The following is a 26,718-nucleotide window of genomic DNA, read 5'->3' on the forward strand; positions in this document are numbered from 1 at the left end:
TGGTTGGAGGTTAGAGTCTATTCGGTCCCACCAAATGTTCATTCGTTAATAGTTAACGAATGCACGTTTGAGGAGCCTTGTTGGACTTGACTTTCGCCATTCAAGTGAACCATTCGTTAACTATTAACGAATATTCATTTGATCATATTCAACTCTACCATTCGTTAATAGTTAATAGTTATAATAGCCTATAAAATCGTAACAGTAGTAGGAAGGAAATATGAATAAAAAAATTATCTAACAACTTTCGATTTATTTTAACAATTTTTCCATTGATCCCAACAGAAGATTTATCAACGTCGAGATGAACAGTAAAAATGGGTTATTAAATTTATTCATACGTAAATTCAAGAGCTATTCGGTAATTGAGTGGAGAATTCTCGAAGTACTGAGGGAGAAATAATATTTATTACAAACCTGGCTTTAATTAAGGTGTGGAAAGGTGATTAATTATCATTGAATTTCTTTGGTGGAAGATCGTGAACGCAGATCCATGATTTTTTTCATAGAGCTCTTTCCCCTGTTTAATCAGTTTCTTCTATGGATTCTCTGGGGTTATTAATTGATTTTTAATTGCTTTTCACGAAACTTGAACGAATGAATATTTGCTTTAATTGATTGGATTTTAGCTGAAAGAATGGATGCTGATCAGTTCAACTGATTTGAGATTTGCAGATGAAATGGGCTGATGTATTTCCGTACAGTGGAGATAGACAAGCTGAATTCAGTGAGGATTTTAGAGATAAGTTCGGAAAGTATAGATATGCTGAGACGGCATCTGGAGATTGAGGGGATGAGGAAAGTTCTGAGTAGTTGCAGTATTATTGATGAGATTTTAGAGATGAGGAAATTATGGTGCTACTCAGGTAAGTAGTCTCAGGGTTCCTCAGAGTCATCGTGAATTATCTCATGAAAATTCAATTTTCAACAATAATCTTTCGGATATTTTCTTCGAAATTTTTCATCTTTTACTATTAATTTTGTCAAAAATGTTCTTTTGAAAACGAGTCTTCACTCGGCCTTAAGAGCTATTGGACGTATGTATCTGATCCTGAGCAAATAATTTTTTTATTTTTCATTTTTTTTCCATTTTTAGCAAATCTTAAAATTTGTTGTTTTTTGTTATTCCTTGTTGTAACCATACGTAATCAGAAATTTTTAGGATCAACTTTAATAAAATCAATATTCAAAAAATGTTCAAATGCACAGTTGAATAGTTACTTGAAAATTGAAAATTTTCGTGCTCAGCGATTGAGTCAGGGCTCGAGAACAATAAGACTTCCCTTCCGTTTCATCCCCTGGTAATCTACACACGAAACCCCTTAATGCATGACGTGAGCGCGATTTTATCACTCACTTCTGTCCTCGGCTGACCTCTACCACTGATGATCCGAATTCCCCTTCAGTAGATGCGGTAACTCACGGTCGGACATGAAGAACTCAGCGGGTGAAATCCATCGACAAGAAACCCCACTAGATTCCCATCACCAACTCGATTAGCGATCGTGCCAATAGAACTAACGAGATTACAATTCGAATAATTCAATTGCACAATTGGACGGAACGTGCGCAATCTGATGGCCATCAATTCTCTTCCGAGAGGATCAAAAAAGAAACATCAAAGGCATCAGTAAATACAGAGGGCATTTTATTGATCACCGTAAAGTCCACCAAAAAGAATCTCTTCTTTTGATTTTCATAGCAGAGAAGATTTGTAAAATATTTAAAAGTAATTGTGGGGCAGTATGATAGGGTTGTAATGAAGAAATAATTCCGGAAAACAATTTCTGACGACTGTTACTCGACAAAGTTACAGGGTCTTGCACAATATTTTTCCATTGGATAAAAGTATGGAATGAGAAAATTTACGTGGGAAATATTTGATGTCGATTTCTTTTCATCTTGAGAACTAATGAAAATGTGACGTCAAAATTCGACGATTTTGAATTTTACCATCACATGCATATTTTTCCATTGTTCATTATTTATAAAAAAAAATACATCTCTCAGATTTTTCACCAAATGTTCATTCACACCGAATCGTAGAATTTACGTGGCAATTCGTACAATTTCAGTTCCGACACACTTTTTATTGAATTTGACTTAGCCCAAGGATTACGTTTCGAAACGTAATCTTTACGTTTTTTTCTAGTAATTTTTATTGAATTTTTCTCCGTGTAGTATCGAACAGTGAAAGAAAATACAGTGGACTTCCCTTAGCTCTTACTATCCGTAGCTCGGGGGGGCGTGTCCTAGCGGCGGGGAATGTGTCCCCCACCGCAGTAGTGACGTGATGCACGAGAGGAGAAGCGTTGTGTCGTCGGCCAGTATGTTACAGCGTTCTCTCTCAGATAATGACGTTGTCTCTCTCGCGTAAGGACGTCCCTGCGCATGTGGAGGTGGTAATTCCCTAGCTCGAGTTCTTGGAATCAGACCCCCGAACGCTATGAGCTAGGGGAAGTCCACTGTATATGCAAAACCCCAATTATTTTCTAGTTGAATTGAATCGGGTCCGTGTGAAGATTACGATTGAAACGACACGGCATCCTCTTGGATCACTGCCTGATTTATTTGTACCTCAAGGGCACAGCAATGCCTTCGTATCGATCATTCTCAATTCCCCAGCTCTTCATCAATACTTTCTTCTTGATAGCTTCACGATAACTCTTGACATCTGTTATCATCCTCAGCCACAAGCCAATCATCTCGATCATGTACCACCTCTTCATATTCTCCTCGACTTCCAAGTCCCTCGGGTTCTCGAATGAAGTGTCTTCATCCACATTTTCGTCGATGGGCGCCTCGTGCTCGTCGATGGGGGCTAGAGGACTCGGGAAGTTCTCCAGACTCGCGGAGACAAAGAGATCGCTCAGGATATCCTCGTTTTGAGCCAAAACTCGGCGAACTGTCACCCGAGCTGTCTCGTATAGACGACGAAAGCGATCTTCAGGTCTTTCGTTGAGCAAAAGGTCGAGGTAACGCTCTTGCTTGTTGGAAGGAGTGGCTGAAGGGGGTGGTGAAGAGTTTAGAGTATTTTTTATGAAGTCGTGCATCTCCTCGATTGATTCGAAACGATTTATTTGGGCGAAACCATCGAAGTTTTCGCGGTATTCTTGCGCCATTTGGTGAAGGCTCTCGTCGACTGTTACCTTGATTTCTGGCGGGTCTGGAGAATACAGAGAGAAAAAGGTTTAGTCTCTAGAGATTTATCAACTTCTCGAGCCGAAGGGAGGAAGTTATTTAGGTATCCATCCCCTATTTTTATAAATTTATCCCCTGAAGCCCGTTTCGCCCCATACGCCCCTATTCCCATTGATCTAAATTTTCAATGTAAAAATTTCAATAAAAAAAATGTCAATTTATAGAAAAATCTGATGGATAAATAAAACTGAAGCTGAAATTGGGTCACCCTGCGTGGATTTTTTTACCTAAAATTGAATTGTAGACAATAGGATTATCTGGAATTGGAGCAGCGGGTCTCAAATCAGCCTCTTCAACTTCCTCATCATCCTCTTTATCGCTGAAATCGTCGTCCTCCTCTGCACGCCAATTTCCACCATTTATTTCGTGGTTTTCTGAACGACCGAGTCTTGCTGGAGATTCTAAAGTCAATTAGAGACTCAACGGGTGATAAAAGGAAAGTTTTGAGGACTTACCGTCGAGTTCGTGCGACGGTCCAGCTTCAACCATATCGATTGTCTCGTCTTCCTCGACAATGCTCTCGTTGTGGTACTCGTTGGCACCGCAGGGCCCCAGAAACCACTGACCCACTATATTTCTGTAACTTTTAGTTCTCACTACCGTCCTTGGTACTGTCGCTCTTGTTGCAGTTAGGATATCTTTAGCGTGTATTTTCATTCCTCCGCTCTCATCGAGGCGACGTGATCGCTTCAGCTTCTCGTTATTATCATTATCTTCAATTAACGAAGTTTTTCGATGATATAATATTCGTTAGGACACTTCAGGTAATTAATGTCTCATGGACAACTGCAATTGTACACCCACGAAAAAATTTAATAGAAAAACCTATCGAATTCGTTAGAAAATTCTATTGAAGTTCTATTAAATTTTCTATTAGTTTTTGGCTGATTCCATTGACATAAAATTATAACAGATACATATACATTAAATATAGTAAATATATACTAAAATATATTTAGTATATTTATTAAAATAATATATACTTGATTCAAGTATATTTTGTACTCAATTCAGGTATATTTTTTTTCGTCTAGGTTGCATCCTACAAGATTCCGAGCCATTCGATAGATTTATTGAGCCACCACAGACTTTCAAGTTTCAGGGAGGTCCCCTCTTAAGAATGAAAATCCCATTGAAGGTTCAGAATATTCAAATCGAAAAATCATTGCGAAATGTCTGGTAAACTAATCTAAAATTGGGCTTAAATAGTAAGTCTGGTGTTCAATTACGGGTGTTAAGAAGGATTTTAAGGAGAAAATAATCGTTAAAGCACTCGAATATCCTTAAATAGTCTTCAGTCGAAGAACTTTCGATGATTATAAATCGATACTAGAGAGGCAAGACGGGACAATCCCTTCCCCTCAAAGTGAAACCCTTCGTGATCTCTAAATTACAATATTTTCATTTATAAACAAATAATGGTAATTAGAAAAGATCACAGAACGCTCCATTTTGCTCCGCCTTTCCCCCTCCCCACACTGTATTCTGAAGTAGAGTTTAGAAAATGAAGGAAATACTATTTTCTCTGCGAACTAATTACCTGTCAAAATTCTCACTCTCTCGACAATATCCCTCACCCACGATTCACCGTAGAATGACAAATGTCGATACGATTGTGTCCGCAGTACGTAACAAAACACGAGGATACCCTATTTCGATCGTAGGTCATTGACGAAACGATCAGAGTAGACAGGGTCCAATGTGAATTGCGCATCTGCGAACAATATTGCATCGTCAATAATCGAATACTTTATTTATATCGATCTCACCACTTGGTCATCAACCCACTTTTGTACTCTATAGATACACGGAAGAACATCGAATTCTCTATTCAAGGATATAACTATCTTGAGGCATTAATTTGATCATTTCTGATTTAAGGTACTTCCGCAGTAAGTATACTTGGTGAAAATTTCGAAATGGTATGAAGACGTAATATTTGGATCATATGTTGTTGACCACATTAAAAAGATATTCCCAAAATTTCAAGTCCCTGGTCCACCCCATTTTTGAGATATGCATCGCCAAATATTCAATTTTTGGGTTTTTTCCATTTTTAACGAAGTATATCTCGAAAATGGGGTGGACAAGGTACTTGAAATTTTTGGGAATAGTTTTTGAATGTGCTCAACAACATATGATCCAAATATTGCGTCTTTATACCATTTCGAAATTTTCACCAAGTATACTTACTGCGGAAGTTCCTTAAGTTCATGTTGAAGTTGTGTAAACATAGCGTAAATTTTGATGATTATTTTTCTCACTCGGATTTCAGCCAATCAGAGCGCAGTATTTGAGGCAGTCAAACAGTTTCATTTCGGAAATTTCTAAAAAATTTCATTTAGATTTAGCATTTTCATTTAGCAATTTGCCACCGAATAGAATTTCTATGACGATGTATTTTAAATTGAATTCAATGATTCATGGATTCATGTCTCAATGTTGGAAGTCAACATTACCCCAATGTTAAAATTTGTTATCTTCAAGATTTAATCAATCTTACGCCCTCACTCGGTCAAAATGGCACTGGGAGGAATATTTTAAATCACAATTGGATTCAATATTATTTCCGAGCTATTTAGTTGGTCAACCTCAGGTGTTTTCAAGGTATAAATTATATGGAAAGCGAGATGCTATTTACTTTCCGGTCCTCTATATGAGGGAAACAATTAAATAATTATTAAAATTAAGGTTGACCGAATAGATATCCCGTGGATAATACAGAATATGAAAATTCCGGTCGAAAAATAATTTCTTTCACAATTGGATTTTTTTTAAATTCAATTATTCTTCCAGTTACCGTCGAAAAAAAATCGATCACATACGCACATGCATACATCCGGACCTGGTCTAAAAATACCATATTCGAGCTCCTGAGGTCAAAAGTAGTTATCCTGACATAAAAAATTGGAAATTTTGGATTTGACGAATACAATGCTTCCATTCGAAAGTAAAAGAGAATTCCCGTCTTCCTGATGCCAAAAAATTTGCAATATTCATTGAATTTTCACTAAAATCTGAATTACTATTTTGTTCCCTAAACCGAATCCAACATCACTCAAAAATATCATATAAACCAAGACGAGCTCCAATCGAAAACAATAACTCTTACATTGAGAAACGGATCGATCTAAATCCTCTAAATTCTTTACGCAGCAAGTGCCAAGTTTTTTAATCACTAATGAATAACTCTCAACTCAAAAATATTAACACTCCAAATGTCGAATTCAAAATTTTCCTGGATCAATCCTCTTTCTCCACTGAATACCCACCAGTCAAAAAAAAGGAAAGAAACACTTTAAACAACATTTTTATTTTACTTTCCATATTTTTTCAAGCCTCGAATACAATGTTCATACACAATTACATTTTTCCATATTTCCCATTTTAATTTTTAATCAACGAACATCGAGCTCGCTGTTTAACTCTTAACGTGCCCATAATTAATTAAAATTTATACTGAGTATTTATGTACCCACTTAGTGAGTTCTCGACAACAATAAATTGAACGTTTAATTGTGTATAGCCTCGCAGCCGTATTGACATCAATCTCAAAGTAATTGAAATATGATCTTTCCATAATTCATTTTCATTAAATTTTCATCTGAACAATCACTGAATTTCCATATACATATATCTATGTATACATAATATTTTTGTATATATATAATAAATATTATTTGTTTTTCTTCAAGTCGATTCAATCGATATGGTCGCCAGCGTTTATTCCATAAAATTGATATAATCGTTTACTATAATCCATATATTATTTTTATTAGTACCTATGACTCATTAATTATATATGTATACACGTATATCAATTGCATCATAATTATCATCTACTGGTATAATTGATAATCGAAAAATTATTAAAAGTAATAAAAAATGGGCCACTAATTATTGTTGACGTGTCATTGTTCTTCACTTAAACTTTGTGCATGTTATTTTTTTTTTCGTTGTTATGTGTTCAATGTTTGTATGTACAACGAACGATATTAATGTCCTTGATGCAATAAGATCAAATTGTATAACGATATACTTTCATCGTGTTATGAACATTATTTATTAATATATTTGGCACAAATTTGAGTTTTTAATTAACCGGTATTGGCCCATTGCTCAAATAAACTACATGAGATTAACGAAGGCAACATATTGCATAAACAATAATTAATTTACTTTCTTCGGTTTGGCAAAATAATATAAACGATTGACAATGAAACACAGAGGCTGCTAGAACACTTAGGCGGTGATTTGTTCGAGCGTCACGGGGATGAAGTTTAACCTCTTGGGCGCTTCTTCTACAGTTACACTGGGGGGATGCCATTGCTACCTTCACCTTGCATTACAAACCCAACAGCGAAGTGGTACATTTTATGATATCCTCTCCTGACGAGATGTATAACTTTGGATTGAAATTCGTGCGGCTCAATTCAACGAAATAGTATATTTCGATACGAGTGAGACGGAATTTTCAGTAGTGTGAAATCGGCGGCCTGAGGCGAAACCGAGGGCTGCCAATCACACGAGTTGAAAGTTCCCGTCTCACATGTGTCGAAGAATATTTTTTGACAGTGACGTTATGTTCAACAAGTGGCCGAACTGTGCTCTGTTTGTTTACTCGTAAATGAAAAGGCAATTTTCGGCACGAGGTGAACGTAGCACCGGTGTCAAAAAATTTATTTCATCACTTGTGCATAAAGTGAAATTTTTCCTACACTTTGATGAAAAATAGTATATTTCATCACTTGTGCGTAAAGCACTCGCCTTAGGCGAGCACTACACACCTCCCATGGGCCAAAAATCATTTTTCCGCACTCGTATCGAAATGTAGGGGTGAGTGGGGCAAAATTAAATGGGGGAGGAGGGGCAAATTGAAATAGTTGTGAATTTTTCGACTCACGAATTTTTCCACTCATTCAAAAAACAATTTTCAATATTCTCAACTCCGGTGACCTGGCGTAGTGGTTAAGGCCGTTGCCTCACAACGGATAGGTTCCAGGTTCGATTCCTGGCCGGGTAGAATGGTGAGATCTAACCATTTTTAAAGTCTTGATCAATCGCCATATAGTCTCATCAGACTCGAAGCGATATAAAATAAGCATAAAAAAAAAAAATATTCTCAACTCATTTCGTTTATTGTTCATTAAACAGAAAATACTACGAACAAATTAACGTACGAATCAATTAACAAATGTAAACTATAACACTTTTGCACTAGCGCATATGCGCTCTGCTCATGTAAATATCCGCTGTGAGTTGTTTGTTATATTCTGGATAACAGTAGAACACATGTGAGGGAGGTTTTTCGTGTAAAAAATTTATGGAGAGGACATATTCAGTATCGAAAAAATGATCATCAACAGTACTTCCGCAGATAGAAATCCCAAGGAGAAAATTCCATCCAAATGGAAATAAAAAACCGCGTAACCTAAGCTCACTCTGTTACTCTCGAAGTGAAATAGAGCAAAAAATCCCCCAAATCGTGTGAGTGATGCGTTTTCCACATTATTTCATTTTGCCCCGCATTCTATTTTGCCCCACCATTTCATGTTGCCCCGGATTCCGCTACTATTTTGTGATACCTGCCTGAAAAATGCCCTTTTCGAAACGGTTTAGCGTACGTAAACCGGTTGTTTTTCGCACGGCGTGCGTAAAGTTCACTTTACGCACTCGTTCACAAGAACAACCACTTTACCTCCACTACAGTTCCGAACAGTGAACGCGGCAGGTATCACAAAAAATAGGATGTGTTGCGCTTGCGTGCGAAAAAATGGATCTTTACGCACTAGTAATATAATATACTATTCAAACACTTGAACAATTGTCAAAAATCTGGAAAAATTTTACGTCTGAAAAACTTTGAATTTTTTTCTATTGAACTCAGTAGAAAAAATCGAATGGTATTTTCGTCTAGACTCCATACTCGAGATTGAGGAATGAACGAAGTTGATTTGTAAATGATGAAGCAGCGTGAGCGTGAAAACACGAACAATTGACACGAAAAACTTTGCCAACCTACACTTAACACAAATTGTGGATTCTGCTGGGTCACTTGTACCTCTCAACAAAATTACTGTGTTGGATAAATACCACGGGGTGTACTGGCCTAGGAATAACACTCGAGAGAAAATAGGATGGGGTGGTGAGTAACCCCAGTGTACCCGTAGAGGATTAATACCTCTATTACATACATTTGTTTTGTTTTATTTTTTTGTTTTTTTTTTAATATTCTCTCGTTTGGTTTATCTTCTTAATCTCGTTAACGCCCGCCAGTTGCCTGGAGAGACAATTATTGTCGTTGGTGTGCGGGTCGATCTGTTCATATCGACGTTGTATGACGATCGGCACCGTTTTGCGATTGAACGTGGTAGGGCATTGCTGCTAGTTCATTTTTACTCAGGTAATTGACGATACCAGCGCCCAGAGAGTCGCCGACAACGTTCACTGATGTTCTGAAGCGATCCCTGAGGGAATAAAAAGGGGATTACAGATCATTTAATCCGGAAAATAGATCCCGAACAGATAATTCCTGGTGAGAAAATGGCCCTGACAAATTGAATCGTGGTGAAAAAAATCCCTGGCGTATAAACTTGAGATATTTTTTTTGTGATCGCCAATTTTCGCTTCTTAATCGTGAAAAATGGGGGAGAAGATGTGTTTTTTTTAAATAAAGATTCCGGTGAGTTTGGAATACTCCGGGCTACTGAAGTGAGGATCTCCCTACGTTTCCCTCCATGTATGGAAAAACGATCATTAGTGTGGGAAAACTCATTATTTATTGTCCGTTAGTTTAATTTTTGGGATAGACAACTTTTTTTTCCACAAAAAAACGTTTTTTTCCACCAATAAGAACAACTTTTTTCCGTTAAAATGTTTCACAACATGTACAGGGAAACTATTACAAATCACTTTTACGATACAGTGGACAGTATACGGTACAGCAGACTCTCATTATAGTCGCATTTCCCCTCATATCGTCTTCTCGTCGCTAGAGCGCTTCGCCGCACTCTGCTACCACGGAATCCCCGCAGTAAACAATCTAGTATTTTCTTCGAAGAGCCATTGTCTCTTTACTCCAAGGAAGCCGAAAAATAAAATATTCTAAATATGAATTTTGGATTAAAAAATTCAGTGCACGCCTGACTGTCATAAGAAAAGTATTTAGTTTTGTTGAGATAACGTTAATTGAAATCGAGATAAATTAAATGATGAATTGAAATAACGAAAACGACGGTACGATTGCGAATAAAAAGGGTAAAAGGAGAGATAGTGTTAGTGTTAAAACTAAAACGAGTGGTTTGCAATGATTAAAGTTCCCTTATTTAGTGATCAGTGAAGGGAAAAATTCGTTACACTAAAAAACTTATATTATAAAAGAAAACTTGATTACAAAGAAAATTTCCTGAAGATCTATAAAAATATTGATATAATAATTGAAGTTGTTAAATAACTTTCTTCAGGTGAATAAAGTAATGAATTGAAAAAAAATAGCATTTTCATTTTATCGTTCTCAGTTCTCGGAAGTCTCACCTTACTCGGTTAGATCGCGGTTATCGGGCCCAATGACAAGAAATATTGTATGGCGCACGTCGATAAAAGTCACGTCGGATTATAAAGTCACACTCGTTAGATATGACTTTTATCGCCTGACGACATAATATAACATTTCTTCACACTGTCCGTAAACGGCGTTTGACGGACAGGAAGTGTTCGTAAAACGGCGTTTTACGGACAGTGTAATGAAATAGTAGATTATGTCATTAGGCGATAAAAATATTATCTGCCAAAAGTGGCTCTATAATCCGAGCCAAAGGCGAGGATCATAATCACTTGGTTTTGGAAACTAAAAATTTTTTGCATCCGGATGAAACCCCTATTGTCTGCGTAATTTCATAGAGTGATAGGAGATACTCACAATAACCAATCGATGGCAATAATAAGAGTGACATCATTAGCAGGAAGACCGACAGTATCCAGGACCATAACCATCGTCACCAGTCCAGCCTGAGGGATGCCAGCAGCGCCAATACTAGCTGCAGTCGCAGTAATGCTGGAATTCATTTAAAATTCATTGAAATTCCAATCGAATTGAGACGCTGAGAAATGAAACGATAATCATTGCAACGATGAGTAATTACAATAGCCTCGTTACCTCACAGCCGCCAGTTGTCCAAATGACAGAGGTACTTTGCGAACCTGAGCGATGAAAATCGCTGCAACAGCCTCGTAAAGAGCTGTACCATCCATGTTGATAGTGGCACCAATTGGCATGACAAAACGTGCGACTCTGGGATCGATTCCATTTCTCTCCTCGAGGCATCCAATGGCAATTGGGAGTGTTGCCGAGCTCGATGATGTGCCGAATGCAGTGGCAATTGCTTGGGCCATATTGTAAACGTATCTGAAGGGATTTTTCCTCGTGAAGATGTAGAATATGAGTGGCAGTACGAAGAAGCCGTGGATAAAGAGACCTATTATAACGGTGAGGAAATACATTCCCAGTTGACTCAATACTTCGTCGAATGTCTGCATCTCTAGGACTTTTGAGGTCACCAAGAAGAGGACACCGAGGGGGGACAGCCTGAAATGGAATTAAGAGCTTTTTTCATGGGAGATATACATTGTTAGAGAAAATAGTCATTTCATGAGCCTTTCAGTGGTAATTTTCAGGACGACATTGAATCAGATTCACGGAGAGAAATCAGTAGCGAAGTGGTAAAAGGAGATGAATCAATTTTGACTATTGACCAGTTTTCAATCAATATCTCGGAATCTAAGGGAGATAACAAAATTTTTGTTATAACCTTTTCGGTAGAGGACATTGAGAGCTTCAAAAAAGATATCGGTGAAAATTTCGCTACCTTCCTTAGGTTTTGAGATATTCCTCGAAAACTCAGCTAAGAGCTAAGTCGACTTAAACCGTTTGACCACTTCGCTACTGAAATTTAACAACAAATTGTAGATTATTGCGAAAGCAAATTCTAGGCGAGATATTAATCCATTATCAAGATACAAATGATTGTGGGATTGTTTCAAAATGTATATATGCCCTCATCATCTAGTCTGGTAGTCAAAATTGATTGCATTCATTGAATTGGAGGGTCTAACTGGTTGTTTTTAACCCCTCGCAGACGGAGCCCTTCTGTTACCAAGCGTAGTGTGTGCTCAATACGACTCAAATTCAATTATTTCTAATGACTGGAAAATTATAGTTAAGAAATAGTTGAGAAATCTCTTTCAATCAGTCTATGAAGATCAACTGAACAAAAATATCGAAATAATCTCAAGACAATGATGTTTGAAACGCAGGATTTTCGGACTAATTTCAGGGAATTAAAAAATTCTGGGGACTCACCAGATGACCCAGTTGGTGATGATCATCATGGCGGAGGACAATGCCTCGAAGAAATTGAGCAGAGGTTTGCCATCGGGTCCCATTTTCCCGAGAGTAATTCCAAGGACCGTCGCAAACACAACGAGGCCCAGGATATTCATACCTGATGTGTCCTCGCCGCTGATGGCCCACGTGTTATTGTCCTCTGAACATGAATAAGAAGTGAACCCGCAGTTGGAGCTGAGTGATTGTGCATTCTCATCAATGTGTACTCACCCGTATCATTGGCGCTTTTCGTAAGTACAGTTCTATACTGTGAGATACAGGCCTGCACCAAATTCGGAGGGAACATATTTCTGACTAAATCCATCAGGGTGTCAGCAGTGTTGACACTCTTGGCCATTTCACTGCTCTTCATGTCCTCTCCTTTGGATAGCGTGCCAGGTTGAATCGACATGACCAGAATGATGCCTGTGGGAGGAAATCTGTGAATATCTTCCAACATCTACTACAAAGTGAAGTAATTTTAAAAATAGAACAAACCCAGAATGACTGCACTGACAGTTGTAACCATGTAATACGTAATGGCACGGGCCCCGATCTTCCCACTCAACGACAGATCGAGTGATCCAATCGCTGAGACGAGACTCGAGATAATGAGGGGTAGAATCAAACTCTTGAGCATCCTGAGGAATAGTTCACCCGCGTAGTTGACATACATGATTTCCCGGGGAGACCATTTACCAACCCCTTTCAGACAGATTCCAAGGACAATTCCTCCGATGACACCAAAGATGGTCAGCATCGTCAGGGCATTGTGGGACAGGCATGATGTGATTCGCTGTCGTCTAGTTTGTGGCCTTTTGCTGGGCTCTTGGGGGTAGTACGAGCTCCTCTCAACGGGCTTCGCTGAGTCACTTCCCGAAAGTGGTGATCTGTGAAAATACGAAATTATCGTTTTATGTCCTGTTCACTGGACTTGTGCATAATTTACATAAAATTGTCCCAGGAGAAAATTGACATTGTCCTAGGAAAAATCCTACTCTTGGAGAAAAAAGCATTCAATATCGCAAAACTCATCTCTTCAGTATGTACGTGTGCATGTATGTATGTGGTCTTTTTTATTTTCTGCTCAATATTTTCTTGCACATAATAAAATTTTAAGATTTCAAACGAAAACACATAATAAAAATTCAGGATCACAAAGGTCTTAAAATGAAATTTTCAAAAGCCTCAATTCGAGGTCATAAGTTTCAAGATCAATTTTTTTTGTGCACAGCATCAATCGAATTTCATGAATTTTTCCATGAATAGACTTTTAAAAGCACTCTCCTTTGACACCAATTAAAATTAAAATTTTCATTAAAAATTGCGGAACTCACAATTCGCTTTGTATGAGCGAGTATATATGTTTTGGTTGATTCGGATAGAAGGCATCGAAACGAATATTTTGAAAAAAAAATTGAAATCGGTTGACTAGCTTCGAAGACATTAGCGAAAAACGATTTAAAAACGAGTAGCTTTTTCTAAAAAACGATTTGATCAATCGGGTGAACTTTTGCAGAGTTAGTCCTTGTCAGGGTCTATAATCTGGCAAAATTTCAGATTTTTTGGAATAAGTTTAGCCAATTAATTACTCAATTTTCCAAAAATTGACCACCGGAAAGGTGGCGATGGACATTGACACCGACATTCTACATCATTTCCAATCAAAATTAGAGAATGTGAAAACAGAATGATTACAATGCTTCCATTCGGAAGCAAAAAGGTTATAAGAAAAATTATTCTATCTGCCTTCGATTTGGAGATCTGCGTTGAAAACTGACCAGTAGTTAAAATGACTTGAACCATTTATCACTTCGCTACTGCGTTAACTGATCTAGTATTACCAATTCTCTGCAGTAGGTATTGACCCTTCACAGATATATTCTACAGGTATTTTGGGCTAGGCTTTATCCAATTAGCGTCAAAGCCAAATTGAACTGTTGCGCTGGAATTTCCTCTCCATTTCGAGCTATTCCGGATCGATTGCGTCATTTGATTGCACTTGATAGTTCATTCGTTATATCAGGGCTTTGTGTCATTAACCTGCCACGAACGTGTACGAGTGATAAGTGTTTTTGGAGGGATTGCTTTAGTATTTTCCGGAGATCATTCCGGGGATATTTAACGAAATCCCAATTTTCAGACCCGTATGAGAGTAAATAGTGAATATTCAATTAAATATTAGCAAATGGTGGAGGTGAGACTCATTATATCTTCTATTATTCATCTACAGTATGATTTTTGAGTAGACAATTATTATTTCTCTAATTATACAATGGAAATACAGTTTTGAAAGGGCTTACATCTGTTGGTAAACGAGAATTTAATTGGATTGACTCATTTTTAATTATTCAATTGCATATTCACTCATTTGGGGAATAATTCAGTAGCGAAACGGTGAACCGAGTTAAGTCGATTTTGACTATTAGCCAGTTTTTGACGAATATCTCGGAATCTAAAAGAGATAGATGATTTTTTGTCACGACCTTTTTTGTAGAGCCAATTGAGGGTTATAAAAAAGGTCATGAGAAAAATTTTGTTATCTCTCTTAGTTCCTGAGGTATTCATCAAAAAATCACCAAAAGTCAAAATTGACTTAACCCGGTTTACCGCTTCGCTACTGAATTGCATGAATATTAGCGATTTTCAGTCATTTTCTATTCTTGTCCCAATGAAAAAAGTGATGACCGCCGAACTACGGCGAAAGACGAACTCCCATTGGCGCAAAAATTCCTTTCATTTTATTGACAATTTTTGGTGGAAATTTCAGATATTTTAAAAATGCGTTTTGTTTAGTAATTAATGATTGAAAAAAACAGGTTTCTTGTATAAACCCCGTCAATCAGAAGATAATGCTATGTGACGTCTCATTTTGAAGGGATTTTCATGTTCTTGGAGTGTTCTCGCCCCCAGAGGCGATTTGATACATTGACGGGAAAACAGTAGAGTTGTCACATAAATCTTACTCGTGCCAAAAAAATTGTTTGTTAAAAATAGTCAAAAAAGGATTCATTTGCGCCGAACATGCGAAGCGTGCGCCGAGATAACGAAAAATCGCACTTTACGCACAAGTGATGAAGATCACTTTTTGGTCATCAACAAATTGGCCTCGTGCAATAGTTCGGTATTAGATTCATCAAATATCAAGCCAAATGTCCAATGGTTTTCGGGCGCCATTGTCTAATGATCGCCAAAACCCAACCTCCTCACAATTACACATTATGAAATGTAGCTTGAATGCTCATTATGTACGCATGTTTCCAAATTTGTCTCATGCAAATTAAGTGGAAGAATTCTTGATGGAAAAGATGGTGAAACTGTCGATGACATTTGAATTACCTTGAAAACTGATAAATATTCAATGACACGAGAGATTGGAAATAAAAACCTACACAGATTGTGAAATAGGTATATTTTTAAAATCTCAAATTGTTTATGAATTGAATATATTATACTAAGTGGAGAATTTTTTTCACATCTAATGAAAAAAAATTCAGATTTTAATCTTCGATTACAATGGAACTGTTGATTCTCGCATAAGACACTGGGTTAAATCCTGATTTTTAAACATTTCTTCTCTGAAAAACCAAAACGATAATTGAGAAAAAAATTAGAATTCCGAATCTGATAGAGTTTTCTGCAATTTTTTTGCACTTTCAATAATCTTTGAATTTACCGTAAGGGTAGAGCGACTTTAAATATGAAACTATTAAATACTGTTAAATTCAACCTCTGACATTTGACCTCTTCAATTCCGATGAATCGCATTAGATATTAATCAATTCGAAATGCATGGGCATCACCGATACACTTCAATCCGTAATTATTCCTCAGTTGAACTATTGATTTATGTGCAATCTATTCGCGGAAATTCATCCAACCGCCAATTAAATATAGTTCGCATGAACAATTATTGCTGAATGATCTCTCGGAGCTTCGATTTTCGTGCGTCCAGTGTTTTGGAAAAAATGTTGTGGTCCTTTCCGCATGGAATCCAATCATTGGAATAATTGATGAAAACCCGTGGGCGATATGAGATGATCTCTATGGTGTACTCATGCAGCGTTTGTGAGCCCACTAACACGCGTTTACAAACAGGATGTGACGGAGTGATGAGTACTGAATTACATGTGTAGGTGCTTAGCTAAATGGGCGCTTTGGATCGACTGTGTGGCACATTTAGGAATGCCCTGGGATCTACTGCATCCGAATCAATGTTAACTTATTGGGCGATTCTCACATACAGTTGAAAATTTTTGGTTGGAATCACACGCTCGTTCATTTACTCATACATCCCTCAGCCTCGTGCTGCATGCGCGACTTGAATTGACGAGAATTTCTCATAATACATACCCTAGTGGAAAAACCTAAAGCAGAGGCGTAACACGCCTGATCAGAATTTCGGATCGGACTTGATCAGTTTCTGATCAAGACCTGAACAGAATTTCCACTCGGGTATGAGTCAATTTGAGAGTGAAATTCGTAAGTGTCCTGGTAGCTCAGATGGTAAGAGCACCCAAATACAGTTGCTTTATACCAACAATTTACATATTTGTAAGTGTTTCTTCTATTAAAAGTTTCACAATAGGTAATTTTTGAAAAAAAAATTACATTAATCATCCCTTCTACTGCGGATACCCTGTCGTGCCTTTTTTTTTCAATTACAGCAAAATCTAAAAATCTTTCCTTTTTTTAGGCACATTAGAATGTGTACACATTCATTTATCATTAGCATTGTTAATTGCATTCCAAAAAATATTATGTTATTATGAAATCAAATTTACAAATACAAAATTAAACCTGAGAGTCACTAATGGACCATAAGTTTACGAAATCGTATGAAAATTTTTTACATATAAGTTTTTCAATTCTAGTTTTTAAGTTATGTAAATATGTAAATAATGTTTGTTAATGAATAAAAACCAAGAAAAAAAAAAAAGTAAGAGCACCCGACGCGACATTGGGAGGTCCCGGGTTCGATTCCCGGCTAGGAAGTTACTAATTTTTTCTCTCAAAAAATTAAATTTAATTAATGCCTAATGATGGAAGGCGGAGAAACCCTAGTGGAAAAACCTAAGGCAGAGGCGTAACACGCCTGATCAGAATTTCGGATCGGACTTGATCAGTTTCTGATCAAGACCTGAACAGAATTTCCACTCGGGTAATACATAAATAAGCCATTAAACAGCATCTCGTTCCGCATTTTGAAATCGCGACATTGTGTTAAAACGTTTTCACGACTTGCCTTCATTTCCCATTTGAATGGAAATTATTATTATTCATTCAGTCCATGGGGTTCCTAGGGGAATGGCAAACGAGGTTATTCTGTCGTGAAAGGCAGTACGACAAAGACACTCGGACACGCGTCATGACCTTAGATACGCCCACCCACATGGCCCACCTCCACGTGGGATCTTCAAGGCTACGATAAAATAAAAAATTTTATCGGGCGCTTTCATTGAGAAGCATAGAAGTTCTCATGTTCGATCCATATGTTCCATGTGGTATTATCATGATAACATCCCACGACGTAGTAAATGGAATAATTGTCACAGGTCACAGCCTTGAATGGAGAATTGATGACTCCCTTTTCAATGACACGATTTCGGATGGAATTCTCAATGTCTTCATGCCCATCAGTCTTGAAGGGGAGTCGCTGAGACGTTTATTATGGCATTGATGCCGGGTATAAGCGAGTAAGATCGAGGAAGTTGCGTAATTCAAACCTTGTCACTGGTAATGGGTGAGGGAATAGGGAACAAGAGTTTTTTTTCTTTTGTTGATGTACTAGCGAACTGACTATGTAATATAATAATCAAGGATGGTAAAAGGAAAATTGTAAAAGAAACTGAGTAGTTTTATCGTTTCATTTGTTTTAAATTAATCATTCAAATTTCTGCTTGTGCATGGGCTTCATCAACGCTATTTTGTCCCTTACCCCTCAGGTAAGTCCAGTCCTCGCCTTCGGCTCGGACGCCAACTTCCCGCGAGTAAAAGACACCATGGCACTCGGCCTGAAATTAGTATTTTTCCGGCCTGTTGCGATGGGGTTTTTTACTCGTGTGGCGTTGACCTCCGAGCCGTAGGCGAGAAATTATAAATAATTTTTTTTGCACAAACTCATAGTAGTCTCCCCTTAATAAAGTATCTCATTGTTTTGCCACAATCATTTATTCACTTGCACCCATATTCCATTACTTCTCGCGCCCTCCTAATCTTGTGAAAACTCAAAAAATGTGAGTAAAAATTTTACAAAAATATTCTGACTTTTTCTGCAATTATCGACCTTCCAAGGAATTGTATGATTACTCAATTTGAAAATTAATTTGAATTTCGTCACGTCCTCAGACGAAAAAACGAAAAAATTTATTTCAATTCCAAAATAACAAACAATATTCTCAATTTGAAATGAAGAATTCCCCCAGACAATAGAAGATGAACTGCATTCGCATTGAAAGATCAATATAAACTCAAGATTTTAATAATACGTGTGAGATAAATTCCGTCATTAATTGCTCCAATTACTTCCATAACCGAGTTTAGCAGTCAAAGTATGGCGGTGAATGTGCGTCTTTGAAGTAGGCGTCTTACTTAATTACTGAATTCTACCTCGCGAGGTGCTACGAGTCTCATCAACTCGCAACTTATGCGACTGCGATACATCCATTGATACTCAATCCCTCATTCAAGGTGCATGCAAATTCAGAAAAGAACACGGAAGTTTTCGATTCACGTAGTCTCGCCTTTGTGTATTTAACGCATGTCACAGTAATCAGTACTTATTATTCCTGGGTAACCACATTTGATTGATTGACTCCTTCCTGGTTGGCCTGGACGCGCCTATTATTATCTTCTGATGATTTATCACTTCATGGATCTTAATGCTCTGGAATTGTTAATCGCTTAATCAATTCAATAATGAAGTGGCAAAACGTCATGTCTACTCTTCTCGGGCTTTATTTCCTTCTGAACATCTCGGCATTGAGGATAAGCAGCGATTTATCGTTTTTTTAATATGCTGACTGCCCGTCTACTTTTCCTCAATTTTCCTCAGCGGAGAACCGCGGAAATAAAATGCGAAAATAAAGCGCGAAAATATTTCAGCTAGCAATGACAGCGCAACTTGAGGACATTCAAGATGAAACAGAGAGTTTATTTATTTTTAGATCGACCGAAGCAGTGGGACAATTTCAAATGAACAATCCGTCGCATATATCATCCGTGCAATCTCTCCTCGTGCATCACGTTGTGCATCATATCGACGCCCGACTTGTGGAGATGTCATTATACATGCGGCTTTATTGTGCTCGCTGTCAAGCGATGCTGATGATGAATACTGTGGATTAGGATGATGAGGCGCTGACAAAGCTCTTGAGACTCTTGAGTACTACTGGCAATTGCACGAAATTGCTTGAATGTTGTATATAATGGGTGGTATGCTGTGATTATAAAGATACAGTGCCGTGATTTCTGCAGGGATTTTTCTATTGGCACACGAAGAAAGAAGTCAACGCAGCTCGGGCGTAGCTATATACACGGAGAGAACAGTTTGATAAAAATTATCTCGAAAATCGTGACAAATTTTACTACGCGAATGCACAGAGAAAAATGGGTTTGTTACTTTTGGTCCAAAAACCATTCGTCCAATACCTTTTCTTCCAATGGATTTTCGTCCAAAATCACTCAGTCCAATGACCCAAATCGTCCAAAAACCACTTGGTTCACCACAATAAACGTCCAATAATAAAAAACAGAAACAGAAACTACTACATTCTAACAATCAATGTACATTAATATTCTCTCAGCCCGTCAATCGTAAAGTAAACACACTTGGTTTAAGTCGAAACTACGGAACAGATGAGAAATTAAGTGTCACAGTAAGACAAATGATAGCATTGGAATTCTTGAAATCTGAAGAATACCATCACAATTTTCATAAATTATTTACATGAATTTCCTCAATTGTTGATTCGTAATTTTCTCATGCGAGCAGTTTTTATGTCAATAATTAATATATTCTACTTTCAGTGAATTCATGTTTAAATTTAATTGTGTGTTCACAGACGTCGAGTTTTTTTCATGTTAATTGTTAATGTCTTGTATTTCCATTGATCGTTCCACAACAGTCAAGCCTGAGTTGATATATAGATTAAATTTTGTGCACGTATTACATGTTTTTTCATTTTTCCCCGGAATTGGACGAACAAAATTATTAGACCAAAACAAACGGGGTGACTTTGCACTCGCTGGGTCGAAAAACTCTTGTTTCTCAATGTAAAGCTGATAAACTACTCGCTAACAATGCACCAACTATTTCCAGTACTTACAATTCTGACGCAACTTCCATATTTGATTCAAATTAATTCCTCCCAATGATCGAAATGTATCGTATGCAATTCCGCTGGAACCGTTCACATGTATCTACTTCCGGTGTGTCGGAAGTGGGCGAGCGGCGAAGAGTATGAAGAGCTGTCCCTTCTGCAACAGGGGTCCCGTAAACTGCTCTCGTATCGATGAGTTGAAAAAAAAATAATGTCAAATTCTTCCTTCCCCCCGTGCGCTGACTCTCACTGTTTCCACAAATTCACTGGTCAGGTAAACACACAGCACCCATTGCCCACACATTGATCTTCAATGAATGATGGAAAACGATAATTCGTGACGACGAAAAATCACAGAATCCTGATGTAGCCGACAAAAGAGGATGTGTTGCTGATGGGGTCTCTCTCAATCTGTGCCACCTTGGGTGCTTTACGATTAAAGCTTGATGTGGTAGAATATACACGCACTGTTACTAATATCTCCCCCTACGACGATCCCTTCCTGTCTCCCAGCACCGGTCCTATCATAATGTCACAGATACATGGATAACGGGGACTATTGCTTTACACATTTACTCGTCCATCCACTGTACTAATCGCCATTGTTACGAAAAAAAATTAATTATCCTCTTCGTCCACTGATGCCACCAGATTAATGTCAATTTATTTATAAACACTGGGTACGTGATCAGTCTGTCGGTGATTTTTTTCTCCTACTGGCCCTTCCAACCTTTAAAATGTTGATGCAATTATTTATTAAATGATGAACATTTTCGCTGAATGTCAAGCAGCAATTGCGGGGGGAGTTTATCCATTTTTTGAAAAGTTAACGGTTTTATGGTTGAAAAGAAAGTGGCCATTTTTGTAAGCCGATTGGGGAATATATGGACCCCAGTCTCGGCGAATAACCGCAGTAGCTTTGACAAAATGAAATGGAGAATTTTTTGGTTTTACGTGGCATTTATTTTCAGACTGATAATTTATCTAATTGAAGAGCACAAAAATAGAAAAAAATATACGGAAAAATATATATGTTTTTAGTTATTATTGTTATGAACATCGAAGAAATGAGAAAGCAGAGCAATTATTTATGTTTAAAACTTTCAAATTCGAACCAAATAATTATTTTTTTTGTAATTTTCAACTAACGATTTTGTTGTTCCAAACAAGACTTGTTTGAGAATCTGTTCGTTTTTCTCTCAATGGAGCCCTGAAAAGTCGGAGATATTGCTCTGAAAATTAGTGATGATGGCACTGAAAATTACTGACAAATTCACTGAATTTAACAATTTTGAACTCACTGAATTTCACAATTGCGAATCCCTAATAATTGTTCACTGTTAAAAATTTTCCTCTGAATTTTCCGTGCCAAATACCGGAAATTTTTATTGTATTCAATTTCCCCTGAAATTTCAGGAAATCTTGTCCTTCAAAAATTAAATATTCCATTGATTTTCTCCTCGAATGACCTGAAAATCAATAAAATACTTTATTTTTCAGCTCAATTATTCTGTGAAAATTCTGGATAAACATCCTTAAAGTTCTGCATCAGTTATTAAGGTTCTGCATCAGTTATTGAATTTAAACAAGTGGAAAATTTAATAATTGACGAATAATTAATTTTTGGAATGAACGTATAAATGTTGAAGAATAATCATTGACATTCAGCAGAAAATTCTCCTAATCTTTGGGGTGAAATGGAAGTGAACGATTTGTTGCAGTATTTTCTTTCTGAGGGATAATTTTCTTCGAATTTCCGAGGCTTTCCTACCCACAATGGGAACTTTTAAGTATCTCTTTGTTCCTGTATCCTTCCTGTTAAAGTGGAAGAGCTTTTAACACATCAACGCACACAGCTATAGACCTAGTTTTTTCTTCCACTTCTCGAGCGTTTTTTGGGGTCCGTTCTAGTTTCCCTCCACTCTCATTGTCCCACTGAATCAACATCCGTATTTTATTGTATTCTGACCTCTTCGTTGACATTACTTCGATCTGGGATTTCATCGTAGATTTATTAGAACGACTGGGGTGACCTGATCGAGACAGATTGGGTTGGCGGAGGTTATGACAGAAAATGTTGACATTAAAGTAGTGCAAACATAACTTCAATTTTGAAGATGAAAATCTGAAATAAATTCTGAACGAAAGTTAAGATGAATGGAAACATTCTGGTGGAGTTTCTGCTCAATCGGCAGTCTAGAATTACTGATAATAATTCATCTAGAAGTGCAAAAATAACACACAGTCTTATGAAAAAATGATATTTTCGCGGGCAGAAAAAGATTGAAATCTGTAAAAAATCTAGAAGAAATCTATAAAAATTACCAATGAAAAATCATTTTTATTTTTGGCTTTCTGATTTTTTTTTCCTCGTTACACTCAACGACTCGACTGAAATTTATTCGTACTACTTGAAAAAGTACACGCGTGAAAAAATTGAATAGAAAACCTAGCGAATTCGCCAGAAAATTCTATTTGTAGGAATTCTATGGGGTTTCTGTAGACTTTCTATTGAAATTCTATTGAAAAATTCTCTTTGTTTGTTGCGCTGATTCTATTGAATATCCGATAAGAAAAAATCAATAGCTTTCGAATTTCTGTTTGAATTTTTCTCTTGAGATTTTTTCTATGAGAATTTGGGCACAAATTTTTCCGTGTGAGTAAAAATATTTTCCGTGTGGTAAAATGAACACATCCAGTCAACAGAAAAAAAATCAGAGAAATTTGCTACACAAGCAAATAGGCAATATTCTTCAATCCTTTCATGTACTGAACGGGTCACCCCAACCCCACAACTATTTCCCTCCCGATCTCCATTGAAACTCTCGATACATCTCCCGATTTACGTGTTATCAGTGGGTCATTGTTGATCTCAAAAAGTCTCATTTATTGTAGCGAAGTTCTAGGCACTAGGGCGCCATTGATCGCTCTGTAAATGGAGTTTTTCATTTTCCATCTGCGTAAAAAGCGAGAAAAGCGATAGAGAGTGACCTCGATTCACGATCGACAATCGAGTGGCCAGAGGGTAACAGCGGTTGGAAAATTGCTGAGGGTACCTTCCCCCTCCCCCCTTTTTCCACTTTTTACAGGGCAGAGGGGGTGGATGTCAAGTGCTTTCACGGCGTGGCACTAAATGCGCCTTTCACTCGAGCATTCACTCATTTCAATGGGAATAATCGATCGATTTCGAGATATCGAAATGTACTAATTTCTGGAGAATTTCATCTGCTCGCTCGGGATGTATATCAGTACATAGTGAGAATTCTGTAAAAGAATTTTAGTGGCAGCACGAGAAAAAGGGAGCAAAGTGACGGCCAGGGAAATTCCAGTGGTGGCACTTGAAATTTTATCGAGTAGCACGTAAATTTTTCCCGTTCTTATATGAAATATTCAGTGCACGGAGAGAAATTTTTGATAAAAATTAGCCTACCGTTCTATAAAAGTGTATCATGAGTCATCGTTTCCTCATTTCCATCCCGAAATTTAGTAAAAACTAATATATAATGATCAAATTTTATTCTACGTTAGAGAAATTTTATCCTGATAAAAATAAAAATTACTGTACCGGTAGGGTAAAATTTATTGTGCGTCAGGATAAAATTTCTCTAACGTAGAATAAAATTTGATCATCATATAGTAATTTTTACTAAATTTCGGGATAGAAATGAGGAAACGATGACTCATGATCCAGTTTTATAGAACGGTAGGATAATTTTTATTAAATATTTCTCTCCGTGTGGTAATACACGGAAAAAAAACTTGGAGAAAAATTACCAAACAAGTCGTGTAATCGTGGAGTGGAATCCAATTCTGGGTAATCAGAAAGTGCAATTCTCCAATAAATGATTGGATTCAGCTATTAAAAAGAAAAAACAATGAATTTAACACAAGAAAAGAATCCATTCCATTCCGAATTTCAAAATTTTTCAATTAAGACTGTTTTAAAATATTCTTGAATTACAAATTCTGAATTCACGACACGTTGAGAATAATCGATCGATTTCGAGGTATCGGAATGAACTAATTCCCGCAGAATTCAATCTTCACTCTCGAAAGAAATATGAGTAATAAATATGTCACTCTTTTAAATTTTCCGGTCAAGAATAGAACGAAAGGACTTTGAGAGTAATCAGAAAGTGCAATTCTCCGATAATTAATTGGATTAAGCCATTAAACAGGAAAAAAATGAATTTAACACAGGAAAAAGAATCCATTTTACTTCTAATTTGAAAATTTTTCAATCAACACCGTTTCAAAATAATCACAATGGGAATAATCGATCGATTCCGAGGTATCGGAATGAACTAATTCCCGCAGAATTCAATCTTCACTCTCGAAAGAAATATGAGTAATAAATATGTCACTCTTTTAAATTTTCCGGTCAAGAATAGAACGAAAGGACTTTGAGAGTAATCAGAAAGTGCAATTCTCCGATAATTAATTGGATTAAGCCATTAAAAAGTAAAAAAATGAATTTAACACAGGAAAAAGAATCCCTTCCACTTCTACTTTGAGAGTTTTTCAATCGAGATTGTATCAAAATATTCTTGAATTGGAAATTTTTAATTCACGACACAATGAGAATAATCGATCGATTTCGATGTATCGAAATGTTTATTCAAAATGTTCGTCTGATGCCCAACTGTGCAGAAAAAAATCAGCAAAACAATCCCCGACATCGAATGTTTCGGGCTTCAGATTCGGCGTGGAACTCCCCATATCCTCATATATTTCCCTCGAAATCAGTAAACTATCCATTCCTCCGAAGATAAATAATCCCCATAATAATAACAAGTATCGGCATTTAAAAATTCACAGTTTCACCGGTTCACCAATGATCAACTGACTTTATCTCCTCAATTCCACTTCATTTAACTCTTCCTGTGGAGGCCTCTCGCGTGTCACTGCACATCGGTATAGAGCCCACCCTATCGTCTCACAACTAGTTCCCCAAGCACATTCATCCTGACCCCCCCATGTTTTTCAGCATCCGTGGCTTATCACCGAGGACGTGAAAAAAATATATATATCTCGTTTTTAACAGTAACTCAAAACAGGAAGTAGAACGAACAATATTCCTTTATCGGTGTAAGGAGAGATGAGAAATAGTGGGAGGATTCTCATCCACTCGCGCCTGACGGCTGTCAAGCCCCTCATTTCGGGGCTTACGATGATATCAACTATCACAAAAGGAGATGATGAAGGAAAATGCACCCCATCACGCCTACTTGACTCGGGGAGATAGAGGGATCGTCTACTGGCCGTTCGATAAACGGGAGAAACACTAAAGTCACCACATTAACACCTCGGAATTTCCCAAAATGATCTCTCAATTAGCAACAAATCATTCTGTTTTTGCATTGGTTTATTTTGTTTGATTTTTTTTTTCCAAAGAATCAATTTTATTTGGAAAATACGATTGTCTTACTTTTGCAATTTTTTTAAATTCGGATTTTAATTGTTGGGAATTGAGTAATGACAGCTGGAGAAGGCTCGCGGTGGGTGCGTGTTTGCGAGACGGATGGAATATCGGAGCGGCACCTCTTCGCGCGAGCACGCCACGAACACTTGTGGCGTGGGGCGACCAAAGGAGACGCGAACGGAGCCAAAACCGAACGGTGGCCATAGTAGTAGCGCGCAAATACGGAGGTGGAGATGTCATTGGTGATATAGTAGTGAGAGATAGCCCAGGGTGTTCCACCTCTTTCACTGAGAACATTGTCTCTGGGTTTATTAGTCAGACTGAGGAGGGAAGTTAGTGAGGATCTGACGGTGGAGGGAGAGTGGTTTCAATAAGTTGGGGAGATTGATGGG

The 26,718-nt window shown here is 37.4% G+C and overlaps 2 protein-coding genes across 2 annotated transcripts; both read right to left on the reverse strand.

Annotated features, from left to right (window-relative positions):
* Positions 1 to 2,548: 2,548 nt before the first annotated feature.
* LOC107046717 lies at positions 2,549 to 4,843 on the reverse strand. Its single transcript, XM_015269399.1, has 4 exons — positions 4,742 to 4,843; positions 3,657 to 3,914; positions 3,429 to 3,602; positions 2,549 to 3,166 (listed from the first exon to the last, which is right to left on the reverse strand). Exons 2-4 carry the CDS (start codon positions 3,856 to 3,858, stop codon positions 2,568 to 2,570), a joined length of 975 nt encoding a protein of 324 aa, XP_015124885.1. The 5' UTR covers positions 3,859 to 3,914; positions 4,742 to 4,843; the 3' UTR covers positions 2,549 to 2,567.
* Positions 4,844 to 8,264: 3,421 nt separating this feature from the next.
* LOC107046718 (excitatory amino acid transporter 3) lies at positions 8,265 to 26,456 on the reverse strand. The gene is made up of 8 exons (XM_015269400.1): positions 26,333 to 26,456; positions 20,911 to 21,634; positions 13,082 to 13,473; positions 12,815 to 13,009; positions 12,560 to 12,743; positions 11,357 to 11,785; positions 11,120 to 11,254; positions 8,265 to 9,668 (listed from the first exon to the last, which is right to left on the reverse strand). Exons 2-8 carry the CDS (start codon positions 20,928 to 20,930, stop codon positions 9,524 to 9,526), a joined length of 1,500 nt encoding a protein of 499 aa, XP_015124886.1. The 5' UTR covers positions 20,931 to 21,634; positions 26,333 to 26,456; the 3' UTR covers positions 8,265 to 9,523.
* Positions 26,457 to 26,718: the final 262 nt, after the last annotated feature.

Source organism: Diachasma alloeum, unplaced genomic scaffold (assembly GCF_001412515.2).
Source record: "Diachasma alloeum isolate Michigan unplaced genomic scaffold, Dall2.0 Dall_scaffold_01766, whole genome shotgun sequence".
NCBI lineage: Eukaryota > Metazoa > Arthropoda > Insecta > Hymenoptera > Braconidae > Diachasma > Diachasma alloeum.

Excerpts from the sequence above, each read along its gene's own strand:
- LOC107046717 (XM_015269399.1), bottom strand. The coding sequence starts at position 3,858 with ATGAAAATACACGCTAAAGATATCCTAACTGCAACAAGAGCGACAGTA. Across the intron at positions 3,603-3,656 it reads ACCGTCGCACGAACTCGACG|AATCTCCAGCAAGACTCGGT; the intron begins GTAAGTCCTCAA and ends AATTGACTTTAG. Across the intron at positions 3,167-3,428 it reads TGTCTACAATTCAATTTTAG|ACCCGCCAGAAATCAAGGTA; the intron begins GTAAAAAAATCC and ends TGTATTCTCCAG.
- LOC107046718 (XM_015269400.1), bottom strand. The coding sequence starts at position 20,930 with ATGGAAGTTGCGTCAGAATT. Across the intron at positions 13,010-13,081 it reads TGTCAGTGCAGTCATTCTGG|GCATCATTCTGGTCATGTCG; the intron begins GTTTGTTCTATT and ends TTCCTCCCACAG. Across the intron at positions 12,744-12,814 it reads GAAAAGCGCCAATGATACGG|AGGACAATAACACGTGGGCC; the intron begins GTGAGTACACAT and ends ATTCATGTTCAG.